The 23453-nt window shown below is 42.6% G+C and overlaps 2 protein-coding genes across 10 annotated transcripts in view; one reads left to right on the plus strand and one right to left on the minus strand.

The window, feature by feature from the left end:
• The window catches only part of PTPN4 (protein tyrosine phosphatase non-receptor type 4), a 190166-nt gene extending 172776 nt beyond the window's left edge, over positions 1-17390 (minus strand). For 4 of the 9 annotated variants that reach the window (XM_055087463.1, XM_055087466.1, XM_055087465.1 and 1 more), the window contains exon 1: positions 14391-14586. In XM_055087463.1, the coding sequence (XP_054943438.1) occupies positions 14391-14439 (49 nt within the window). In that variant the 5' untranslated portion in view covers positions 14440-14586. Of the gene's footprint in view, positions 1-14390; positions 14589-17265 lie in introns of those variants that run through there. The other 5 variants (XM_055087461.1, XM_055087462.1, XM_055087453.1 and 2 more) reach the window with 3 other exon arrangements.
• Positions 16273-17737, plus strand: LOC114487312 (basic proline-rich protein-like; the record flags this gene model as incomplete). The annotated part of the gene is made up of 2 exons (XM_055079177.1): positions 16273-16276; positions 17208-17737. Coding segments are annotated over exons 1-2 (534 nt in total), but the record flags the coding sequence as incomplete, so codon positions are not given.
• Positions 17738-23453: the final 5716 nt, after the last annotated feature.

Here is a 23453-nt window from a genome sequence, read left to right on the forward strand (position 1 = left end):
AAAGAAAGAAAGAAAGAAAGAAAGAAAGAAAGAAAGAAAGAAAGAAAGAAAGAAAGGAGAAAGAAAGAGAAAGAGAGAAAGAAAGCTGGCCTCTAGAGTTTTTATCCTTTCTTTAGAAAGCAACTGTTTCACATAAGCAGAATTTTCTTTGTAACTGAACACAAACAATAGAGTTTGTAGCATCTGTTTAATGAAATGTTTCAAACTATAATTTGAAACTCATTGGCTATGAGATCAAATTAGTGGATCAAACACCTATATTTTTTACCAAAATAGAATAGTGTAAAAGAGAAGCTATCAAGAGCATGATATAAAAGATACCTCTTAATTGGGGTAAAGCTTAAACAGTGGGAAAGCTACTGACTTTACATCTCCTCATAATACCATCCAATCCTATTTATTACCTCATGTTCTCATGGATCCTTTTTTTGGTTGTAAAGAACTGATTATCAGTCTTTCACAAATAAAGTTAGATTACAAAGGGGCCAAGACTATAAAAATACAAACTATTAGTACACACGGGAATACTGCTTACTAGGTAAGACTGTGGGCTCAGAAATCAGACTGTTTTAAGGTTCAAATCCTTACTACCTTTAGGACCTTGGATAGTTGCTAAGCCGCTCTGTGCCTCAGTTACCTCATCTATAAAATGAGTTGCTATGAGATGAAATGAGATAATACATAAGAGGCCTTTAGCACAGTACCTGACACTTAAAAGTATCTAATAACTGTTAGCCATATTATCATCATCATTACTGCCTCTAAATAGTCAAAACTGACTTTAGGAAAAAATTTGGAAATGCACATTATGCTTTTATTAAAATATTCTAGTTACACCAGAATTAAAACAGAGTTATTATTAAAAGCCTCAGAAACCACAGAAGTCTAAGAAACAACAGTAATCCAGGTAGATGGGAAACAATTCATCAGAGGAACAGCAACAATTATAGGTGGAAAGATATTTGGGACCGTATTGAGGAGGAGTTTGCATTAATTTGGGCAAAAGTCGCATAGTCTAGGGGCCAGCAAACTATGGCCCACAGGCCAAACCCGCTCACTGTCTGTTTTGGGGTCACGAGTTAAGAATGGTTTTTACAGATGAACATTCTCAATTGATCTGATGAGGGGGGATGCTAACTTTGAACTCTACTTAAGGGAAATATTATCCCATAAAAAATGATTATATTCTTCTCATTACTAGACCAATACAACAAAATATTATATTCAATTACTATATTTTGATTTCATCAATAAAAATTTGTGAAATTTATAAAAAATAAAAGCCTCAAATGGAGTGTCTATACATGTTAGACAATTAATGTTCCTCTTTACTTTCCCCTAACCCTTCCCTTGTTCAAATTATCTACTGAATGTTCCATAATGTGCCAGACAGAGAAAAGCAACATAACTCTATCAACAAATAAAACAAGATCAAAGCTCCTGCCCTTATGGAGCTTCCATTCTAATGAGGAAAGGAAAACAATGACACGTATGTTATCAAGTAGTGAGCAGGGAATGTGGGGCAGGGAGCAATTTTAGATAGATGGGGTGTTCAGAGCAGGCATGCCTGAGAAGTTCACTTTCTGGCAGACTTGAAAGGAAGTGGAAGAGTGAGCCATACAGCTGCCCGGCCTGGAGCCCGCGCCTAGAAAAGTGTTCAGGCAGAGGGAAGAACAGCACGAAGACATGACAAGGAGCACACCAGGCCTGCTCCCGGAACAGCAAAGAGGCCAGCGCACCCTGACAGAAGTGGGTAAGGAGAGTGGTCCGAGATGGGGTCAGAGAGCAGGAGCCACAAGTCACGTGGGCCTTGGCGGCCATGGTGAAAACCTTAGTTTTCACTCTAACACAGGACTTTGAGCAAAGGAACATAGTCACCTCCCTTACACTACAAGTAGTGACACATGGGTGTTCAACTTGCAGCATTTCCTATCGATATGCTACATACAAAAAGCTTAGAATATGGTACAAGCAAGCGACTGTGCTCACAGAAAAATCAGTTAATGTCTACAATATTAAAAATTTGTAAGAAAAAAAATTGACTCTACCAGATAAATGAACAAAAAATTTACAGAATGTTTGCAAGAAGAAATGAAATCACTGATTTTTTTTAAAAAGCCCAACTACATTATCACTAAAAAGACATTCAAAATAAAACAGTGCCACTTATCACCCATTGCTAAGGAAACTGGTGGTAGTAAAAATTGGGTCAGGTCTACAATCCTGTACCTGAAACCTCTGGTTTCAAAACACTTTCAGAAGTGTTTTCTGTTTTTTTTTTTTTTTTTATTTTTGGCTGTGTTGGGTCTTCATTGCTGGCTTTCTCTAGTTGTGGCGAGTGGGAGCTACTCTTCGTTGTGGTGCACGGGCTTCTCATTGCAGTGGCTTCTCTTGTTGCAGAGCATGGGCTCTAGGCGCCCAGGCTTCAGTAGTTGTGGCGCGCAGGCTCAGTAGCTGTGGCTCGCGGGCTCTAGAGCGCAGGCTCAGCAGTTGTGGCGCACGGGCTTAGTTGTTCCGCCACATGTGGGATCTTCCCAGACCAGGGCTCGAACCCGTGTCCCCTGCACTGGCAGGCAGATTCTTAACCACTGAGCCACTAGGGAAGCACCTTCAGAAGTGTTTTGAACTTCAGATATTTAAATTATAAAGAGGTAATACTGCACAGCTACCTTATATTAAGTAACATTCTTGGTTGGGTCTGTCTAGGTAACACCCTGTATTAACCATACTGCTATTTAAAACTTCTGTAGAGAACCTTAAGAATGTTCACTCTAAGTGGAATAAATAATGTATAAAGAGCCTCACATCAGTATATGTCAAGTTTGGCTGCCAAATTAATTGCAAAAACTTTTGCTTTTCAGGGGCTTGGGGATCTCAGAATTGCATGTAAGGAACTGTTGACCTACACCATTTTTTGTAAACAATTATGCTAACCCAGACCAAAAACCATAAAAATAACCGGACACAAGGTGGGTCACAAGATCGGAATCACCTGGGAGAACTTTTCCAAATCACAAAACCCTTTCCAGTGAAGATTCCCCATTTCCCTTTCCAATGTAAGTAAAACAATTCAGAAATCCTTGGAGTTTGTAAAAATATTTTACTTCCATGCAAAAAGAAATATCTTAAAAAGAAACAGACAAAAGGAACACCAACCTTACTTTTAAAACTGATTATTTCCCAAATTTTAATCTCCTTGGAAAACTCAGCCGCTCCGCGGCACGCGGGATCCTCCCGGACCGGGGCGCGAACCCGGTTCCCCTGCATCGGCAGGCGGACGCGCAACCACTGCGCCACCAGGGAAGCCCCAACCTTACTTTTAAAACTGATTATTTCCCAAATTTTAATCTCCTTGGAAAACTCATTTATTCTATTCACTCAAAGTGTAGTCAATATTAATTAGCATATATCATATGCAAGGCACTGTGCGTACCAGGTAATACCAGGAGTGAGGTTTGGAGAGGTAGATAGGGGCTGACCATGAGTTTAGATTTTACCTTACACACAGATGTAAAGGCAATAAAAAAATTCTGACTAGGGGCACAAAGTGATCAGCTGTGCATGTCAGATCACTCTGGCTACAGTACAGAGGAGGGTTAAAGAAGGGCGAAACCAAAGGCAGAGTACACTTTAAGGAGACTACTGTAACAGGTCAGACAAGACACGGTGACCTTTTAAAAAAATCATCCTTCACAATTCCGTAAGTTGTGCCCCAGCTTCATACTGTCAGGTGGTGACAGGGCTACAACAAGGTAAATGAGGGCAGAAGGGAAACTCAACAGTGCTGATGAGAGGCGACTGGGACAGGCAAGGAGCAAATGATAGCCACAGCCTACAGTAGCAGGCAAGGCAGTGCCCCAGGCTAGCAGGGCCTGAGCTGCAGAGGGCAGACAAGCAGGTGGCATCCCAGCAGTGAGAAACACACAGTAGGGAAACATGTCTCTTTTCATGGTTCTTGATGAAAGGCACTCCAGCTGTAAGACTGGAGTTCAGGAATTCAAAAGTAGGAGACAGAAAATAGGACAGCAGCAGAAAAGACACAGATTCTGGACTCAAATTAACCTACTTTCAAAACCTAAATCTGATATTTTCTAGCTGTGAAGGTCTAGACAACTCAGCTTTTTGAGCCTCAGCTTCTTCATCTATAAAAAGGGGATAACACTACCTACTCCACAGGGTTGGTGGGAGAACTAAATGCGATCTCATACATTAAAACATCCAGTACAGTTCAATGAATATTAGTTTTGTCCTTTTCTCTTTTTCTTATAAAAAGAGAAGCTACTGAGTTTTTCATCTGAGCTACTCAAATCAGGAAGTCTTTTCCTTGGCCACAAAGTCGAAAAGGCTTATCCAACTAGGCATTAGAGGACTTCAGGTAAAGAAAGTAAGGCAGGTCATTAATGAAAAATGTCTCATGGGAGCACTAGTTCATACAGAAGAGGTGAAAGTAAGTGAGTTACGCAAGTAAAAAGGGCCTAAAAAACTAAAGTAGAGTAAAAGTTTAAATAATTAGGATCAGTTAGCCTAATAGTATACCCACACAACAGAATATGTCACTATATTTACATAAAAGAAGAAGGAAAAAAGTGGAGAGTTCTCTGTATATGGAAGTCAAAGGATCTCCAAGGTATATTTTAAATGAAAGAATTACTAAATAAAACATTAATATAGTATGCTACCTTCTACATAGAAAGGTAGGGGGAAACTATATTTATATTTTGTTTCTATTAGCATGAATACTGGTAAAATACACGAAAACAAAAGTGGTTACCTACAGAGAGCAGGGAAGGGAGGGACAGACAGAGACAGAGTAGTACTAAGAAGTCTCAATATATGCTTTTTTATATTATTTTGAAATTTGAATGAAGTAGCCACACTTAACAATTGTCTCACAAATAGGCAATATATACATTAAATTAATAATAAAACAAGATTAACAATGACTCCTGAATAACTCTGAAACTCACCATAAGATGGTAATCATTTGAAATGGGGGCAGGGAGCTAGCCCAGATGCCTACTGAAGTTCATTCAGGGCATTTCTTTGATATTAGGTGTTGCTACACAGTTTCTCTTACCCATCTTTCAAATAATCACTACAGTTTCTTTCTCTTAATCCCCCAAAAATGTTAAGGTGTATGTAATCTTAAAAAAAAGATATTTTTTCGGGAATTCCCTGGCGGTCCAGTGGTTAGGACTTGGTGCTTTCACTGCAGGGGCCCGGGTTCGATCCCTGGTTGGGGAACTAAGATCCCGCCAGCCACGAGGCGTGGCCAAAAAACGGACAGTTTTCTGGATTCTGTTCCCTATTCCTCCATGACCTAAGAGATCTTCCTTCGTCCCCTCAGGACCAAATTTCTTAGCGTCATCTAGTCTACGTTCACCGTATGTCTAGTTTCCTCTATGTACTTCCTTATCGCACCCCCTACTGTAACTCTTCTGCTACAGTGAATCTCAAACTTTACTATACCTCAGAATAACTGTAGCAGCAGTAGCATTAAGGCAGATTTCCTGTGTGATCACCTCCGCATTCCTCACTCACCCTTTCAAAAAATCTATACAGTCTGAGATGAAACCTGTGGAATATGTATTTTTTATTCAGTAGCTCACTGGATTCTGATACAGGTGGCCTGCCTGAACACACCTGAAAACCAACTAGGTAAGGTCATAATAACTTTCCATCAGTCAAATTCAAAGCACTTTTGTTCTCATCTCTCCGCAGCATCTGACACCTTCCTCCATCACCTTCCCCCACACAGCTGGACTCTCCTCTCCCTTCTGAGCCCTTATCCTTTAAATGATGCTGGTGGGGGCCCTGCCAGGGGCCCTCTTCCTAACTTTACACATACTTCATAAGCAGTAACAGTCACATCCACTGCTTCAACTACCATCCATACAACCCTAAATTCTGACACTCTGAAGTCCCAACTATTTTCAGGAAGCCGGAGGCTATGCAGTCAGTACAGGGGGAAAAAAAGATGCTTCAACATCATGCACATCTGAATTCAAAATATCTGTTCTGGGGGCTTCCCTGGTGTCGCAGTGGTTGAGAGCCCGCCTCCCGATGCAGGGGACGCGGGTTCGTGCCCCGGTCCGGGAAGATCCCACATGCCGCGGAGCGGCTGGGCCCGTGAGCCATGGCCGCTGAGCCTGCGCGTCCGGAGCCTGTGCTCCGCAACGGAAGAGGCCACAACAGTGAGAGGCCCGCGTACTGCAAAAAAAAAAAAATCTGTTCTGCTATTTACTGGTAATACGTCCAAAGTCACACACCTTTCTGAATTTCAGCTTTGTTATCCTTTAAAACTGGGAATAACACCTTTCTGACAAATTTTTGTTTGGATTAAATGAGGAAAATAAAAAGGTTAAGTAAGAAGTTCCCTTCCCTTCCTAGCACAGAACTGACAGCATGCCCTGAGGACCCCATGCATGGGCCTCGAGGTGGCAGGCAGGAGACAACTAGCTTGGGGCAGGGAAGCTAGCAGTTACAAGGGGACTGAGCAAGTAAGTAAATGTACTGAGGACAATGGGAGCCGAATCTCACTGCTGAAGATGGTACTTAGACATATAGAGATGGGAAGACTAGAAAGATAGAAAGAAACCTGGAGTGTTAGACTGGAAATGGATGCATCAGTGTGAACTTTTAAAATATATACACAGTGAGATGAAGAAAGAGATTCAGATGTGTACATATATACACATATTTCCTAGCTCTGTCTGCCCTAAATGTAATGACACCCCAGCAGAAATGAGCACATTAAGCATCCAAACCTTGGTTTCTAAATACCACCTCCACTCAAAGAAATCAGGATTCCAATGAATGATTCCAGAGCTGGGACAGGAAAAGTACAAAATGAGTCTGGAACATCTTGATGTGCCAGAAAGTAAGGAAATACTCAAAGGATGGGGATGTGTCAGAAAGATGGGAGCCATCTTGAAGGGGCTCCCACTAGCCAAATCTAGGACAATTTAAGCATCAAAATAAAATATAAAATTATAATAACTAATAAAACCCACTGAATAGGAACAGGAATCCATGGGTATATATTGATGTAAAAAAAGAAATAAATTCACTTATTTATTTACATCAATAAATGAATGAACAAATACATGAAAGAAAGAAAACTTTTCAGTAAAAAATCAATTAATAAATGCAGGTGGCAACCTTCATAGCAGTGGTTGATCCAGGCAGAAGTCATCAGTGGACCGAAAGGCCAGTGGGCAGAGGTCTGATGAGGAACAGGACATTAACAAAATCTTGGAAATCTTCCCACAAAAGAGTTACCAATTACAAGAGGAAAATGATGACTGTATAATAAAGAAACCCAGCAGAAATGAACTCAGTAAGGTGCTCAAGGTTAAACATTGCCAGTGGTGGGACAACACCGTATGCCTCCCAGTGATACACTACGAAGAGCACACCATTCCTATGGTATTCTTGGCAACAACGCATTCAGTCCACACATGAGCAACTACTGAGTGGACCGAAGTTAAGGGACATCTCACAGAACAAGAAAAGTCAAGGCCATAAAAGACAGAGAAATATCAAGGAACTGTTCCAAACTAAAGAGACATGACAATTAAATGCAGTGTGTGATCCTGAACTGGATCTTGGACCAAAAGGGAAAGGAAGACACTACCGGGAGAGCTAGAAAACTCTGAATGGCATCTGGGTTGTTTGTAAATTTTTTTATTAAGGTACAGTTGATTTACAATATCATGTAAGTTTCAGGTGTACAACACAGCGATTCAATTATATATGTGTGTGTATATATATATATACTTTATTAAAAAATATTTATTTACTTTATTTACGGCTGTGTCGGGTCTTAGTTGTGGCACGTGGGATCTTTCATTGCTGCGCGTGGGCTTCTCTCTAGTTGTGGTGCACAGGCTTCTCTCTAGTTGCAGTGTGTAGGCTCTCTAGTTGTGGCGTGCGGGCTCCCGAGCACATGGGCTCTGTAGTTGTGGCCGGCGGGCTTAATTGCCCCACCGCATGTGGGATCTTCCGTCCCCAACCAGGGATCGAATCCACGTCCCCTGCATTGGAAGGCGGATTCTTAACCACTGGACCACCAGGGAAGTGCCTATGTATTCTTTTTCAGATTATTTTCCCTTATAGGTTATTACATAATATTGAGTAGAGTACCCTGTGCTGTACAGTAGGTCCTTGTTGGTTATCTATTTTATACATAGTAATGTGTATCTGTTAATCCCAAACTCCTGATTGATCCTCCCCCTGCTTCCCTTTCCCCTTTGGTAACCCTAACCACATGCAAGTGATATCATATGATATTTGTCTTTCTCTGTCTAGCTTACTTCACTTATTATGATAATCTCTAGGTCCATCCATCTTGCTACAAATGGCAATATTTCATTCTTTTTTTATGGCTGAGTATTCCATTGTGTATATAATTACCACATTTTCTTTATCGATTCATCAGTTGATGGACACTTAGGTTGCTTCCATGTCTTGGCTATTGTAAATAGTGCTGCAGGGCTTCCCTGGTGGCGCAGTGGTTGGGAGTCTGCCTGCCAATGCAGGGGACACGGGTTCGAGCCCTGGTCTGGGAAGATCCCACATGCCGCAGAGCAACTGGGCCCGTGAGCCACAACTACTGAGCCTGCGTGTCTGGAGCCTTGCTCTGCAACAAGAGAGGCCGCGATAGTGAGAAGCCCGCGCACCACGATGAAGAGTGGCCCCCGCTCGCCGCAACTAGAGAAGGCCCTCGCGCAGAAACGAAGACCCAACACAGCCATAAATAAATCAATTAATTAAAAAAAAATTTTTTTTTACATAGTGCTGCAATGAACATTGGGGTGCATGTATCTTTTCAAATTATGGTTTTCTCTGGATATACACCCAGAAGTGGGATTGCTGGATCTTATGGTAGCTCTTCAGTTTTTTGAGGAACCTCCATACTGTTCTCCAGAGTGGCTGCACCAATGTACGTTCCCACCAAGAGTGGGAATGTTCCACACCCTCTCCAGCATTTATTATTTGTAGACTTTTGGATGATGGCCATTCTGACTAGTGTGAGGTAATATTCACTGAAGTTTCGATTTGCATTTCTCTAATAAGTAGCGATGTTGAGCATCTTTTCATGTGCCTTTTGGCCACCTGTATGTCTTCTTTGGAGAAATGTCTATTTAAGTCTTCTGCCCATTTTTTGATTGGGTTGGTTTTTGTTTTTGTTTTTGTTTTGATATTGAGCTGTAGGCATCTGCGGTTTTGAAGGTAGTGTTGTATCAATGCTGATTTCCTGATTTGGGGGTTATGTAAGAGACTGCCCATGTTTTGGTTAAAAGCACACTAGATTATTTAGGAATGATAGGCATCAGGTCTGCAACTTGCTCTGAAATGGTTCTGAAAAGTCTAATTAGATGAGAAATGGTGCATTCCTCTGAAATGGTTAGAAGTAGAGATGAAAATGAGAGACCAGAAATAAGATGATTAGGTAGTTTCACTGAAATTTGAGGATCCAATAACAGAAGAGGAAAAGGGTTGAAGACAATGTCAAGGTTCCTTCTTTGGGCATCTGAAAGGGAAGGCCTCACTGCACGCACTACAGTGAGCCAAGCACAACAAGATGTTGTGGGCTTATCTTCTGTATATACACAGTGTATGTAGTACAGTGTTAAAAACTGGTTGAAGTTTATGTGTGGAAACAGGAGGGGGTGGGGGGAGGCTCATGGGAAATCCCTGTACCTTCCCCTAAATCTTGTGAAACTAAAGGTGCTGTAAAAAAGTAAAGCCTGGGCTTCCCTGGTGGTGCAGGGGTCGAGAGTCCGCCTGCCGATGCAGGGGACACAGGTTCGTGCCCCGGTCCAGGAAGATCCCACATGCCGCGGAGCGGCTGGGCCCGTGAGCCATGGCCGCTGAGCCTGCGCGTCCGGAGCCTGTGCTCCGCAGGGGGAGAGGCCACAGCAGTGAGAGGCCCGCGTACCGCAAAAAAAAAAAAAGCAAAGTCTTATAAAAAAATATTTTTTAAGTTGCAAGAATAGTTCAAGGGAAAGGAAACTGGCTGAAGGGGATTCAGGAGCTCTTTGTGCTGTTCTTGCAACTTTCTTGTATGTTTGAAATTATTTCAAAATAAATTAATTTTTAAAATTCAACAAGCACTCATGACAACCTTGGTGCCTAGCAAAACGCCTGGTTCACTATGGGTACTCAATAAAAATTATTTGGTCTTCCCTTTCCAGTTGCCCAAAGAAGAAATCTTAGCAGCATCATCAGCCTTCCTCTTTCACTACATCCAAATGGACTCTGAATTCTTGTGAAACTGCCTAGTCAGTTTTCAGTTCTAGGCCTACATGCTCATTTCTGGCTCTCATCATCTCTCACCTGGACCACTGCAGGAGCATCCTAACTGGTTTCTCTGCTCCTTCTAACATCATTTTTGCACCATCCTTGTATCTCTGCATCATCATCTAGAAGTCAGGAGTTATCTTCCCTCATTTAAATACCTGTAATTGCTCCCAGTGTAAACGCTGATTTCCCAACCCGCAGAAAAAATAATCCCATAGGGGACTAAAAAGATAGGCAGGAGCAGCAAGCACAAAGGAAATCTCAGGTATACACACAAAACAGTGAAGTAATTCCTGTGCAGGACAGGGAGAGGGGGAGAAAAGTGGAGGACTTTGACTGGACTTTCTTTATGTTTATTCTCAGGTTTGGTATTGGTTTTATTATTGATTATATACACTGAGAATGCCAGGGGGTGAGTGGGTACCGTCAACTCTTCAAAACTAAGACCCTCTAAAACCATGCTTTTCCCAATTTGGCACCAAAGAAAATAATAACTTTTAGCACACTAGGACAAGTCAAAGAGATTATTCTAGGTCAAAAGAAACCACCCTGGGTGGGTCCAATATGCTCTGGTCACATACATTGACAGATATCTTATTCTCTGGCACAATGGTAAGCCATTCAGGACACCTCAGTCGGGAAGCTCTATTCTAAAGGTCTTAATATGACTGCGCTCACAGCCCAAACAAGGACCCTCACAAGGTTTTATCTCCCACCACAGTCAACACACATATACAAGCACACGGATTCACACACAAAATCAGACACCAACATGCATCTCATAGACAGACCATTTCTCTAAACACACTATGCATCGTTTCATACTTGTCTTTTTGCAATTGCTGTTCTCTGTACCCAGAGATCAATTCCAACTCATCCTTCAAGACGTCGCTCAAATGCCACTTCTCCTTTCCCCAGATCTTATTACACTTGTCATTCTGAATTGTAACTGTTTGTTGACATATGTTACCACCCTAGAATTTGAGCTCAAGGACAAGAATCATGTCTTATTTACCGGTATACCAGTGATCCCTATAACAGACATTCAAATGTCTGTTTAATTAACACACAAATGAACGTTCACTATATCATTCCCCAGTAAACCAAAATTTTCAAAATACATTAACTAAAACAATGAAGTATAATTTTATAATAAAATTAGCATCTTTTCCTAAACAAGAATACCCACTGTTCTGTGAGAGACTTGGCACAGAAATATTCAAACCATTATCCTAGTCCTAGAGTTTTAGACTGAGGAAACAAACCTACAGACAAGCTGTAAGCACAAAGGTATTCACTGCAGATTATAACAGTGGAAACTTTAGGAACAACCAAACTACTTAACAAGAGGTAAATGACTAAATCAGCAGATTGATAAATCACCTGAATATCTAAGCAATTGTTTAAATTATATTCATGATGATGGGAAAATAATACCAGTTGCCATTTATTGATCATCTCTTCTATTTAAAGAATAATGCTGGGGGACTTCCCTAGTGATCCAGTGGTTAAGACTCTGCGCTCCCAACGCAGGGGGCCCAGGTTCGATCCCTGGCCGGGGAACTAGATCCCACAGGCTGCAACTAAGAAGTCTGCATGCCACAGCTAAGAAGCCTGCATGCCGCAACAAAGATCCTGTGTGCTGCAACTAAGACTGGGCACAGCCAAAACAAATAATAAATATTTTTTAATGGAAAAATAAAGAATAATGCTGGATGCTTTATATATATTATCCTAATCCTCACAACAGTTCAAGGGCAAGTATTATTATCCTAATTTCAAAGACAAGAAAGTAAGCACAGAGGTTAAATAGTTCGTCCAAGGTTTTTGAGACCAGATTCCAACCCCAAGTCTGTCACCTTTTCCCTACATTGCTCTTCCTCTACAATACAATGTTTCCAATATATTAAACTCAAAATTGTTATCTCTACCATACAACTTTATAAAAAAATACAATAGGACAATGGCCTGGAAGGAAACAAAAATATCTTTTAGAGTAGTGATTAAGGGTGAATGTTGTTACGGTATTTATAATTTTTTTATTAGCAACTTTTTAAAAGCAGAATTGCTTAGCAATGGACTAAATTCGTAAGGCAATACAAAAGAAACAACCCCCATTTTTAATTTTTTTACATGTTCATTAAGGACACACAGTAGGTAACATATAAAAACTTAAAAAGCACAAACTCAACTAACTACATCTAAGCAATCATATGTTAACACCAGGGTACTTATTACCAGGATGCAAAAGCTGATCATTATGACTGGATTAAGCAGCATTCTTCCAGAAAAAAGGTGAATTCTCTGAAAGACTTAAAGAGGCATATGGATTGGAAATAGGAATGTTTAAACTGAAGAAACAAGGGCAGAGGGGGAAGAAAAAGAATGCTTTCTTTTTAAGTAAAAATGAGAAACAGGGTTAGTGAGATGAAGTTGGCAGAAAACCTTTAAGGACAAGCAAACAAGTTTGGAATTAATTGATAAGCAACAGGGAACTGTAATATATTCTCAAATGGTAAGTGGCATGCTGAAAATAAGATCTTTAAAGATTCAAACTTTGTTCCAAGGTAAAGTACTGCCTTTGGTTACACAATGTTTTCACCAAACAATTGGGGGGAAAATAATCCATTATCCTTTATGTGTGCTTTATATCAATACATACACTTTTCAAAAAGAGAAACTGACTAAACAAAGTCTTTATATAAGGAGTATAAGGAGAAGGGGTCCTTTCAGATATAATGCTTGCAAATATTAAATGCTACTGTACATTTTAATAAGAATCATAGAACTTTAGAGTAAGAAGGGATGCTGGAGATAATCTTTTAGTGATAACCTCTTCTTCATTTTCACAAGGGATTAAGTTGAGGCTCATGAACTATGTAACTTGCCTAATGTCATATACGAGCCAGTGGCAGATTCAATATCAAAACTCAGATTATCGGGAATTCCCTGGTGGTCCAGTGGTTAGGACTCTGCCCTTCCACTGCAGGGGGCACGGGTTCAATCCCTGGCAGGGGAACTAATATCTCACAAGCCACATGGTGCAGCTTGGAAAGAAAGAAAGAAAAAAAAAAACTTAAGATTTTCTAGGCAGCAAGATCTAAGGATCTAAAGTTGTGCTGTCCAATATTATAGCTACTAGTAACATCTGGTTATTTCAATTTAAACTGATTAAAATTAAATACAATTTAAAATTCAGGTCCAGGGACTTCCTTGGTGGCGCAGTGGTTAAGAATCCGCCTGCCAATGCAGGGGACACAGGTTCAAGCCCTGGTCCAGGAAGATCCCACATACCGCGGAGTAACTAAGCCATGCGCCACAACTACTGAGCCTGCACTCTAGAGCCCGCAAGCCACACTCCTGAGCCCGCGTGCCACAGCTACTGAAGCTGGCGCGCCCTACAGCCCACGCGCTGCAACTACTGAGCCCACGTGCTCTAGGGCCCACGTGCCGCAACTACTGAACCCGTGTGCTGCAACTACTGAAGCCCGCACGCCTAGAGCCCATGCTCTGCAACGAGAAGCCACCGCAATGAGAAGCCCGCGCACCGCAACGAAGAGTAGCTCCCGCTCGACGCAACTAGAGAAAGCCTGCGTGCAGCAACGAAGACCCAATGCAGCCTAAAAAAATAAACTAAAATAAAATTTTAAAAAATAAAATAAAGTAAAATTCAGGTCCTCAGGCACGACAGTCACATTTCCAGTGCTCCATGCCACACGTGGTTAATGGCTACCACATCTGACAGTGCCAAATAAGAGTACTGCCACCACCGCAGAAAGTTTACCTGGACAGCATGACCTAATGAATAAGCTTCAGAGTCAGACAGGCCTAGCCTGAATTCTACTTACTAGCAGTGGGACCCTAGACAGGTTAATTTCCCTCAGCCCCGCTTGGGGTAGGGGAGGGGGTAGGGATTAATAATACTTACCTCACATAGTGTACCTGATGGCTATGTGGGATATCACGAAAAGCCCCTTTACATTGTCTGGCACGTAACAGACAATAAACACATCCCTCTGGCCCGTTTTCTCTTCCTACTCCTCTATAAAACCTCCTTGTTAAAACATACAAGCACAATAACTCACCCAAGTTAATATCTTCCCAGCAAGGTAATCCACAGTACCTAATTTTCATTCTGTTCCCACCAATTCCTTCAAATACTTGCACCTCTCTTCCAGCGTTTCTGCTCAGGAATAATGAAATGAAGAATGAACGTGGGGGAAACTGCCTCTAATGAAATGGAGGAGAATGTAATAATTTTCCCCTCTCGTTTCCCAACCTATTTTAAATATGATTGTACTGACTGATCATGCAAAGGAAAAGAAATAAATTACACTGCTCCTAGGTACCATACTTCCACACCAGTAGAGAAGATCCTACAATACTTCACTATATTCCTTCTCACCATCTGGGCTACTAACTGAATATTAAATGAAGAAATAACACCTTCCTCCTACAGTGCTTTTCTGGCAAACAATAAAAAGGATTTCCAGAATGCTAAACCAATCTTCAAGGCTTCACAGCTTAATGCAGTAAACTAATTTGACAAATCTAGACTACAGCATAAACTACTTCATAACATGCATGTTATTACCCAGCAAAACAACAAAATTCAACTCAGTTTGGAACCAGTGAATTTCTGCCAATACTAAATTTTATTTAGGAGCAACAATTCATGCTTAGCCACATTAAGTCACACAGACTTGCCATTTGTAGTGAGGTCACTAATTTTACATTCCTATTAACTAACAATTAAAGGACAGCTTTAAAACATTTGTCTTTAAACATCCACCAAACAAGATTTCTCCATATTTTTAAAGCTTTCTTGTTGTTTAAAACTGACCATATAAATTTGGGGTGTGGGGAAGGGGGGAGGGGGAGGAGGGGGGAGGAGGAGGAGGGAGTTCTCTCAATAACAATTAATAACAGTGTCTCCCTGAAATTATCTGGCATTCTTACTTTGTTCCTTAAAGATAATTTACTCAAAAACATGACCACAGACAGCCCCCCTTAAAGAGCTCAGAATAAGTCATAAACAAATACTAAATAGATAACACTGCACACTGTACTGTCACACTAAAATACAAATTGATTATGTTTAGCAGACAAAACTAAAAATATTTCAAGTATACAAATCAGAGTTTAAGAAGTCTACGAGGGTCACATAAGTTAAAAAAAAAAGCATTTGAAAAGTTTTTATTACTATCCCACATGAAGTACTTTATACATTAAAGTTAGGCTTCTATGCCTGAACTGATGAAATCTAACTGTGAGAGTCTATAATTTTTTTAAAGTACTTCTATAATAATGAAATGTACATTGGTCACAGTAGAATAGTTCAAATGAATTTTCCTGAGGCTGCATCCTAAGTACATCTGACCCAGAAAGTATTTTTAGCAAGTGTGTTCAATCAATGCTGGTTTTATGCCTAGCCTAAATTAGAAATTGGGTGTCACAAATTTAAAGTAACAAAGTTACTAGGGACATTTTTAAAGATATTCAATTAGAAGATAAGAAAAAAAACCACAAGGTTTAAACAATTCAATACCCACAGCCTAGACTCTAAGCAGGTTAGAGGCAATAAGAAAGCCACAACCTCATCCATTGCTACTTTGGAGGAACCTGTGATTTTTCTAACTTAAACTTTAACCTACTCAATTAATATTAATAAAACTACAAAAGAGTGATGGCTCCTTGTGTTTTCAAAATCTCTTGCCAAATGTCTGAAACAGATTAGCTAAATCACAAATATTCCCATATACAAAAAAAAGACCATGTCTCTCTTCTTATAAACCACTCAAGATCATGATATTGTGGGACCATGCACATGTTTCAATGAAAAACGGTGACAGAGATATGTGTGCCATAAAAAAAGAGAGACATAAAAATGGCTTTTGCGGTAACTGGAGCATAAATTTATTCTGACAAAAAATGGTGGGATCCACAAAATGACTGCACTCTTTCGTTATGAGTCAGTAATGAAGCTTTGTACAGAAAACAAACTTTTGCTTACAAAAAGCCTTAAAAAAATCTGTAGATTGAATTTCTCAAATTCAAGATTTAACTCATAGAATATTTAGCTCTATTCCATTAAGCACCTTTTGGGATTTGAATAATCATTTATTTTAAGGTCATCTCCTCCCCCCCTTAAAAAATGAGAAGTATATAAATCCAGATAAAAACTGCTCTGGCTTTCCTGTTGCACAGTCTTCTTTTTACGCAAACCATCCTATACAAGTCGGATATTTTGGCTTTTTGGTTTTTTTCTTCTCCATAAACACGGCTTAAACTGTCCTGTTTCAACTGGGCCCGAGATCCGGTCACATCAAGCTAATACTACTCCAATCTCTGACTCTAAAAGCAGTTGGCATATTGCAGACGTACCGGTTGCCCTAGAAAAGGCGCTTGAAAATCCTACACATCGCCCTGGTCCACCGTGGTTCGCTGTCTAACGCCTCGCAGGCATGAAGTCTCCCTTTCTAAGTTCCCCAGAACCGTCGTACACGCACGCGTAAACCGCTTCATCTTAAGGCAACCCTGGGACACGCATCCGCACGTCCTCAACTTTTCCTTCTGGCTCAACTGCAGATACCTAAATACAAGTATGCACCGGCAGAATCATAAAAGGCTTAAAACTTCAAGGGTAGGGACGGTATGTCCATGCAGAAAGCGCTCAAACGAGCCAATTAAAAAAAAAAAAAGAATCCTACCAGCAATGGAAAACTCAGAAGACTCTAAAACCTCACCTCGAGTTTAGGGGCCGTGGAACATTCCATCCCCTCTCCCCCGGCTGCCCCACAACAGAGACTGCAACCAAAACCCGCAGGAGGTCGGAGAGCAGAGGCCCCGCGAAGAAAGGGAGGGGGCAAAAAGCATCATCTTCCCCTGAGATCCGGCCGCAGGTACCAGCCTCGCGCGCCACGCAGGGCCGGCCGCCGGCGGGGACCCAGAGCCTCTTACCTTCGTGCCCCAGCCGCGTCCTCCCGGCTGCAGAAGAAAAGCCTGGAGGCCCGGCCGCGCCGCCCCCGGGACTCCCTCAGCGCCCGCCCAGCAGCCGGCGCCGCAGCGGCCGCGCCACGGCCCCGAGCCGCCGGCACCACCTCATACTGCGGGGCTGCCGCGCACTCCCGCACCTCCCTGCGGGGACGAGCTAATCCAGCCCCGCAGCGGGGCCGCAGGAGAGGCGGCCCGGGGACCCCGGCGTCCTGAGAGAACAATGTGGGGCCGCGAGGAGGAGGAGCGGAACAGCGCGGCGCGAGCGGGCGGGCGGCAATCCCGGGCAGCGTTTGTGTGTGAGCGTGCAACGGGCGCTCGGCCCCTCCCTCCTCTGCCGCCTCCTCCTCCTCCTCCCCCTCCTCCTCCCCCTCCTCCTCCTCCGTCTCCTCCTCCCTCAAGCACACCCCGTCTCCCAGGCCACAGCATAGCAACCGAACATGGCGGCTGCGCAGACGCCGCCAGTCAGCGGCCAGGAGCAGCGGCAGCGGCCACGGGAGGCGATCTCGCGAGAGGCGAGGCCAAGCCCCCTCCCGCCGGCGCGGGCTGGAAGCGGCTGCAGAAGCCGGAGCGCGGGGGACGCGCAGGTGCGAGGGAGGAGGGACCTGGGTAGGTGGGAGGGGCTGGAGGAGGGGGCGGAGCGCCGTGGCTCCACCCCGTGGCCCCGCGGCGGTTGGTCACTGAAACTGCGAATCCCCCCTGCCTCCCCCGCGGCTGGTCCGACTGACCTGAGGGACCCCGCCGAGGGGCAAAAACCCAAGTTTAAAGAGGAAAACCAGACCTCTTGGCCCCAGGTGGTCCGCACTTCAATGCTGAAAGAGGATACAGGTTTAGGATGCAGTTTTGAATCATTTCCTCTCCTAAATATAGACCCTGAAACAAAGAACAAACAGCGTTCATCTCTAAAACAAACGTTTGGTTGCCTCTGTGTGCCAGAAACGGTGTGCTTTTAAAGATGGAATTCATTCATTCTAACCACGCGTATGAACTGGGTGTTACCAGCCGGGGTTTTTAGCCAGGTGCATTCTAAAATCTTATTGATGGTATGAATGTATTGGCCGTGAGACAGATGCCTGCGGGCTGGGGGGTAGCTGAAATGATGCCAGGGAGAATTTGGGGGCGGTCACATTTCCTTTCTGCATTCATTCTTGTCAGAGTCCTTTCCTGTCGTCTGCCACCTTCTTGCTCTTCCTCGCTCTTAGCTTCAGCACCCCACCAGGGCCGGCCTTCTTAAAACGTCCTTTCAAAAATCACTTTCCCTCCAAGCCGACAAAAGACCTGTTCACTAATCAGGGGTGGTTTTTGCAAGATGAAACCTTGCAAATTTGTACAAATGTGTGAAAGACGGCATCTTCTGTTGAGCCTCTTCTCCCTCGCACCCCGGCTCAGTTTTTCCATTTTAAGAAGACAGCCTGTCAGTCCGTATTGCTCTGCTTTACCTCTTCGAATGCCTTTCCTTCCCAGGGCTTAGTTCCAGCCCGTGCTCATCCGTCCTTCCTAGACAGGCTTTCCTGCCTCTACTTCTCCATTTTCTGTGCCTTTGTTCATGCTTTTCCCTCCACCGAAATGCGCTTCCCTTCATCTCCACCTGTCAACAGTCAAGTCATCCGCCAACCGCAGATCACAGAGGACTGCCACCGGAAGTAAGAATTTCTTCCTCCTCTGACATGATACTTCTAGGTTTATACCTCCCTTTTTCTTATCACAGTGTACATTTTATTATAGGATCCTGGGCTTCCCTGGTGGCGCAGTGGTTAAGAATCCGCCTGTCAATGCAGGGGACACGGGTTCGAGCCCTGGTCCGGGAAGATCCCACATGCCGCGGAGCAAAGAAACCCGTGCGCCACAACTACTGAGCCTGCGCTCTAGAGGCTGCGAGCCACAATCACTGAGCCCGAGTGCCACAACTACTGAAGCCTGTGAGCCTAGAGCCCGAGCTCTGCGACAAGAGAAGCCACCGCAGTGAGAAGTCCGCGCACCACAAAGAATAGTAGCCCCCGCTCGCCGCAACTAGAGGAAGCCCACGTGCAGCAACGAAGACCCAACACAGCCAGAAACAATGAATAAAATAAAATAAATATAGGATCCTCATCCCCGTGTGGGTCTTATCGCCACTCTCCGTGGGGAGCTGCTGGAGGTGAGGACCCTGTCTTGGCCGTCTCTGTGTCCCTCTTATGCCTGATGACAGAGACATTGCCTGGAGTCCAAAAAGTTTATTGAAAGAATGAAATGCTTAAATCTTTAATTGGTGGGATTTCGAGAAGGTACTTGAGACAGAGCAGGCTCCTACTCAGCTTCAAACCTGGTAAACTGCTGCGTCTCTGAGCGATTCGCATCTGGTCTGAATCTTTGTTGATGCCCTGTAGAGCCTTGTAACTAGTCCCCCAAGTAACCTTCCTATCTCCATACCTTCACCCTCAGCCCCTCTTCCTACCCTCATCCGGAAACCACAGTGACCTTTCATACAAATAGAAATCTCACTTATAATATAAATATAGCTGGAGTCTCAACCTTGGAGGGACAGGAGGGACCCTTTGCTTTGGGAAACGGCACAGGATGAATCCTTTAAGGTAAATGGATGGAAGCCTCCTATCTGTATACTATTCTTTAGGAAAACTGTGAAGTCACTTTTTAAAAAGTGAGATATAACTGACCTACTATAGTGCATTTTAGTATATTTGCAAAGTTGTGCAGCCATCACTACTACCTAATTGCAGAACACTTTCATCACCCCGAAATGAAACCCCGTACGCATTAGCAGTCACTCCCCAGTCTCTCCTCCCCCAGCCACTGACAACCACTGATCTACTTTCTGTCCCTAGGGATTCGCCTACTTTGGACAGTTCATATAAATGGAATCATACGTTCTGCAAATTCTCTCTGAAAATGCGTAAATTTTTGCTTTTATTTAAATTATAACCTTTAAAAAATTAATAGATGCCTATTCTGGATCATTTTGATGACCACCTTGTCACCAAACACTGCCACTTGATTTTGTATTTGGCACCAAGAACTATAATTTTAACCTTCTTGGGCTAATGAGAAAAAAAATAGAATACTCCTCGTAGAGACGACAGCCTTCCAGCTAGACAAAGGCCAAGCGTCCTCATGGCACACTGTGCAAAAGTTTCACAGAAATTCAAATACAGAATATTGGGATAATTAAGTCAATTATAAACTCGCCTAAAAAAGCCCATACCAGTGGCGGAGAGGGATAAATTAGGAGTTTGGGATTAACATATACACACTACTATATATAAAATAGATAAACAACAAGGACCTGCTGTAAGGCCCAAGTAGGCACTATAGTGTAAGGCGCTCTATTCAGTACTCTGTAATAACCTCTACGGGAGAAGAATCTGAAAAAGAATAGATATATGAATATGTATAACTAAATCATTTTGCTGTATGCCTGAAACTAACCATACCATAGCAGTGAGTTTCATAGTCTCATCACAAAGAACAATTTAATTTCAGCAAAATTTCATCTACATTACATACCTAACATTAATTGAAATTTTAATTGTTAATTTAATGTGCAAAATTGTTGTCGTTTTATAGATGTAGAAGGGCTATGAGAATAAGGACTTTATACCTAATCTTGTATTTACACAAAATGAAGAAACATAATCTAAAGAATTTAAATTGAGAGTTAGCAAGATTTTTTTTTCAGGTTAGCAAGATTTTTTTTTCAGCTCAAAGTGGCCTCAAACATTACTAGATATTGACAGACACTGCTGTTGACTGATTTTTTTCCCTTTGTCTGTGCCTGCCCTTGGCTGTGCTTTGGGAGAGTTAAGAGCAAGGGTTGTGTCCACACTTCGAGGGTGTTGGCAGAGAGGACTGGCCTTGCACTGTGTGATTGACACCCAACCCCGGGTAGCTATAGCCAGAAGGGAAAAGGCGTTCGTTCTAGCTTGTGCAGCCAAGCCAGGTTGTCTGGGCTGTGGCGGTGACCTCTGGCAGCCACAAGGCAGCAGAGAGGGAGCTTCGACCACGTCTTGTGGCCAACTGACCAGCCACTGTGCTCCCCCCACCCCCGCCTCCACATCAGCAACTTGGGAGGACCCCTTTGGAAGAATGATAAGCCCTTGGGTCACTGGGGATCTCCAAGGAAGAGAACCCCACAGGAAAGCTGGACTCAGCTTGCTGGGTAGAACTCAGAGTGGTATGAATTTAACATTAAAAACACAGACTTAAGGGACTTTCCTGGTGGTGCAGTGCTTGGGACTCCATGCTCCCACCGCAGGGGGCCCGGGTTCCATCCCTGGTCAGGGAACTAGATCCCATATGCATGCCGCAACTAAGAGTTTGCATGCTACAACTAAGGAGCCCGCCTGCTGCAACTAAGACCAGGTGCAAAAAAAAGACTTAAAGTGACTCAGTTTTGTTGCCTAAGCTGGTGAGGTGGGACATACGAGGTACACTGGCTTTCAGACACCTGCTTTCTGACATGTGACCTTAACTGGATATCTGTCTGCCTTAGCTGGACAATGAAGGGGAATTTCATCTTTTCTCTTGTCTGGAGTCTTCAGGCATAACTTGAAGCAAAGCAAAACAAGACAAACAAATTTAGACTTAAACCTTTGAAGAAGTGTCACGCATTTTCCCAAGAAGTTCGGAATTCTATGGCTTGGGCTTCCTTTAATCACAGAGCTCCCTTAAATGTACTTTTGAAAATACGTATTTATTTTTTAAAATTACATGTATCTCTGAGAGAGGTGGCCCAGATTAGTCACTCTGTCGATATGACCCTCTTCCTCTTCTCTTGCCAGCAATTCTTGTTCTTTCTTCCTTTCTTCTTTCTTTTTCTTTCCTGCTTTCTTTCTTTCTCAGTCTTTCCCTTTTCCTTCCTTCCTTCCTCCCCTGTCCCTCTCCCTCCCTCCCTCTCTCTTTCTTTCTTCTTTCCTCCCTTCCTTCCTGTCTATAGCAGGAGAAGACCCAAATGAGCAATCCCTGGTATAAAGAACAATACAGAAAAATGTAAACTTTTAAAATCAAAGACTTCCTCCCACTCCCACTCTCAAAGGTAAGCACTATTAACAGTTTCTTATGTGTACTTCCAGAATTTTCTCTGCATCTGTAAGCTTAGTATCGTTTTTCCCCAACTACAATCAATGTCTTTTTCCCATACATACTATATTTTACTTACAAATGTCATTAATGACATATATGGATATATGTCATTCTCTCTAAGGGCTGTATCACACTGTATTTAATCTTCTCTAATAAATGGGCATTTAGGCCATTTCTGGTTCTGTGCTATGATATACAACTCTGTAAAGAACATTTTCACAACAAAGCTTTGCACATAAGAAAAGCATTTCTTTAAGACAAATTTCTTGAAATACAATCGCTGGCTTGAAGTATACGGGCATGTTTAATTTTGATAAATGTTGCCAACTTCATTACCAATTGCACCCACCAACTATGTGTGAGTTATTATTATTCATCTCTTCTTTATCATTTCTAGGTTTTGCATTTTCCTCAAACCAAAATAAACAACAATGACAATAGAAAAAAACCCATATTTTCTTCTAGTACTTTTAGTTTTTTTTTAAATACTTAAATCTATGACCCACCTGGAAATAATGCTGATGTAAGGAAATAGGGATCCTGCATAATTTTTTTAATGGTTTTCCAGTCGTCTCAGTATCACCTTATTGAATAATCCACTACACACACACACACACACACACACACACACACACACACACAAAACTGTTTGGTAAATTTCTTTTTTCAAATACTAAATTCTAAATTGGAAATTTTTTAGTTTACTCCACAGAGCTATCTAGTCTGTATTAGTTTCCTCTTGCTGCTGTAACAAATCACCGCAACTTTAGTGGCTTAAAACAACACAAACGTATTATATTACAGTTCTGGACATAAGAAATATCCAAACTGGGGTGGCAGGCTGTGCGCCTCTGAAGGGCCCAGGGAGAGTCTCTTTCCTCGTCTCTCCAGCTGCTAGAGGCCTCGTGGCCCCTTCCTCTGTCTTCAGACACAGCAGCCTAGCAGGTTCACATCTCTCTGTCTCGTTACCTTCTCTGTCTTCCAAAGCCCTCTTGCGTCCCTCTTATAGGGGCCCTGTGATTACATTGGGTCCACTCACATAACACAGGACAATCTCCCCATCTGAAGATGTACAATCT

Source organism: Physeter macrocephalus, chromosome 2 (genome assembly GCF_002837175.3).
Source record: "Physeter macrocephalus isolate SW-GA chromosome 2, ASM283717v5, whole genome shotgun sequence".
In the NCBI taxonomy this organism is placed as follows: Eukaryota; Metazoa; Chordata; class Mammalia; order Artiodactyla; family Physeteridae; genus Physeter; species Physeter macrocephalus.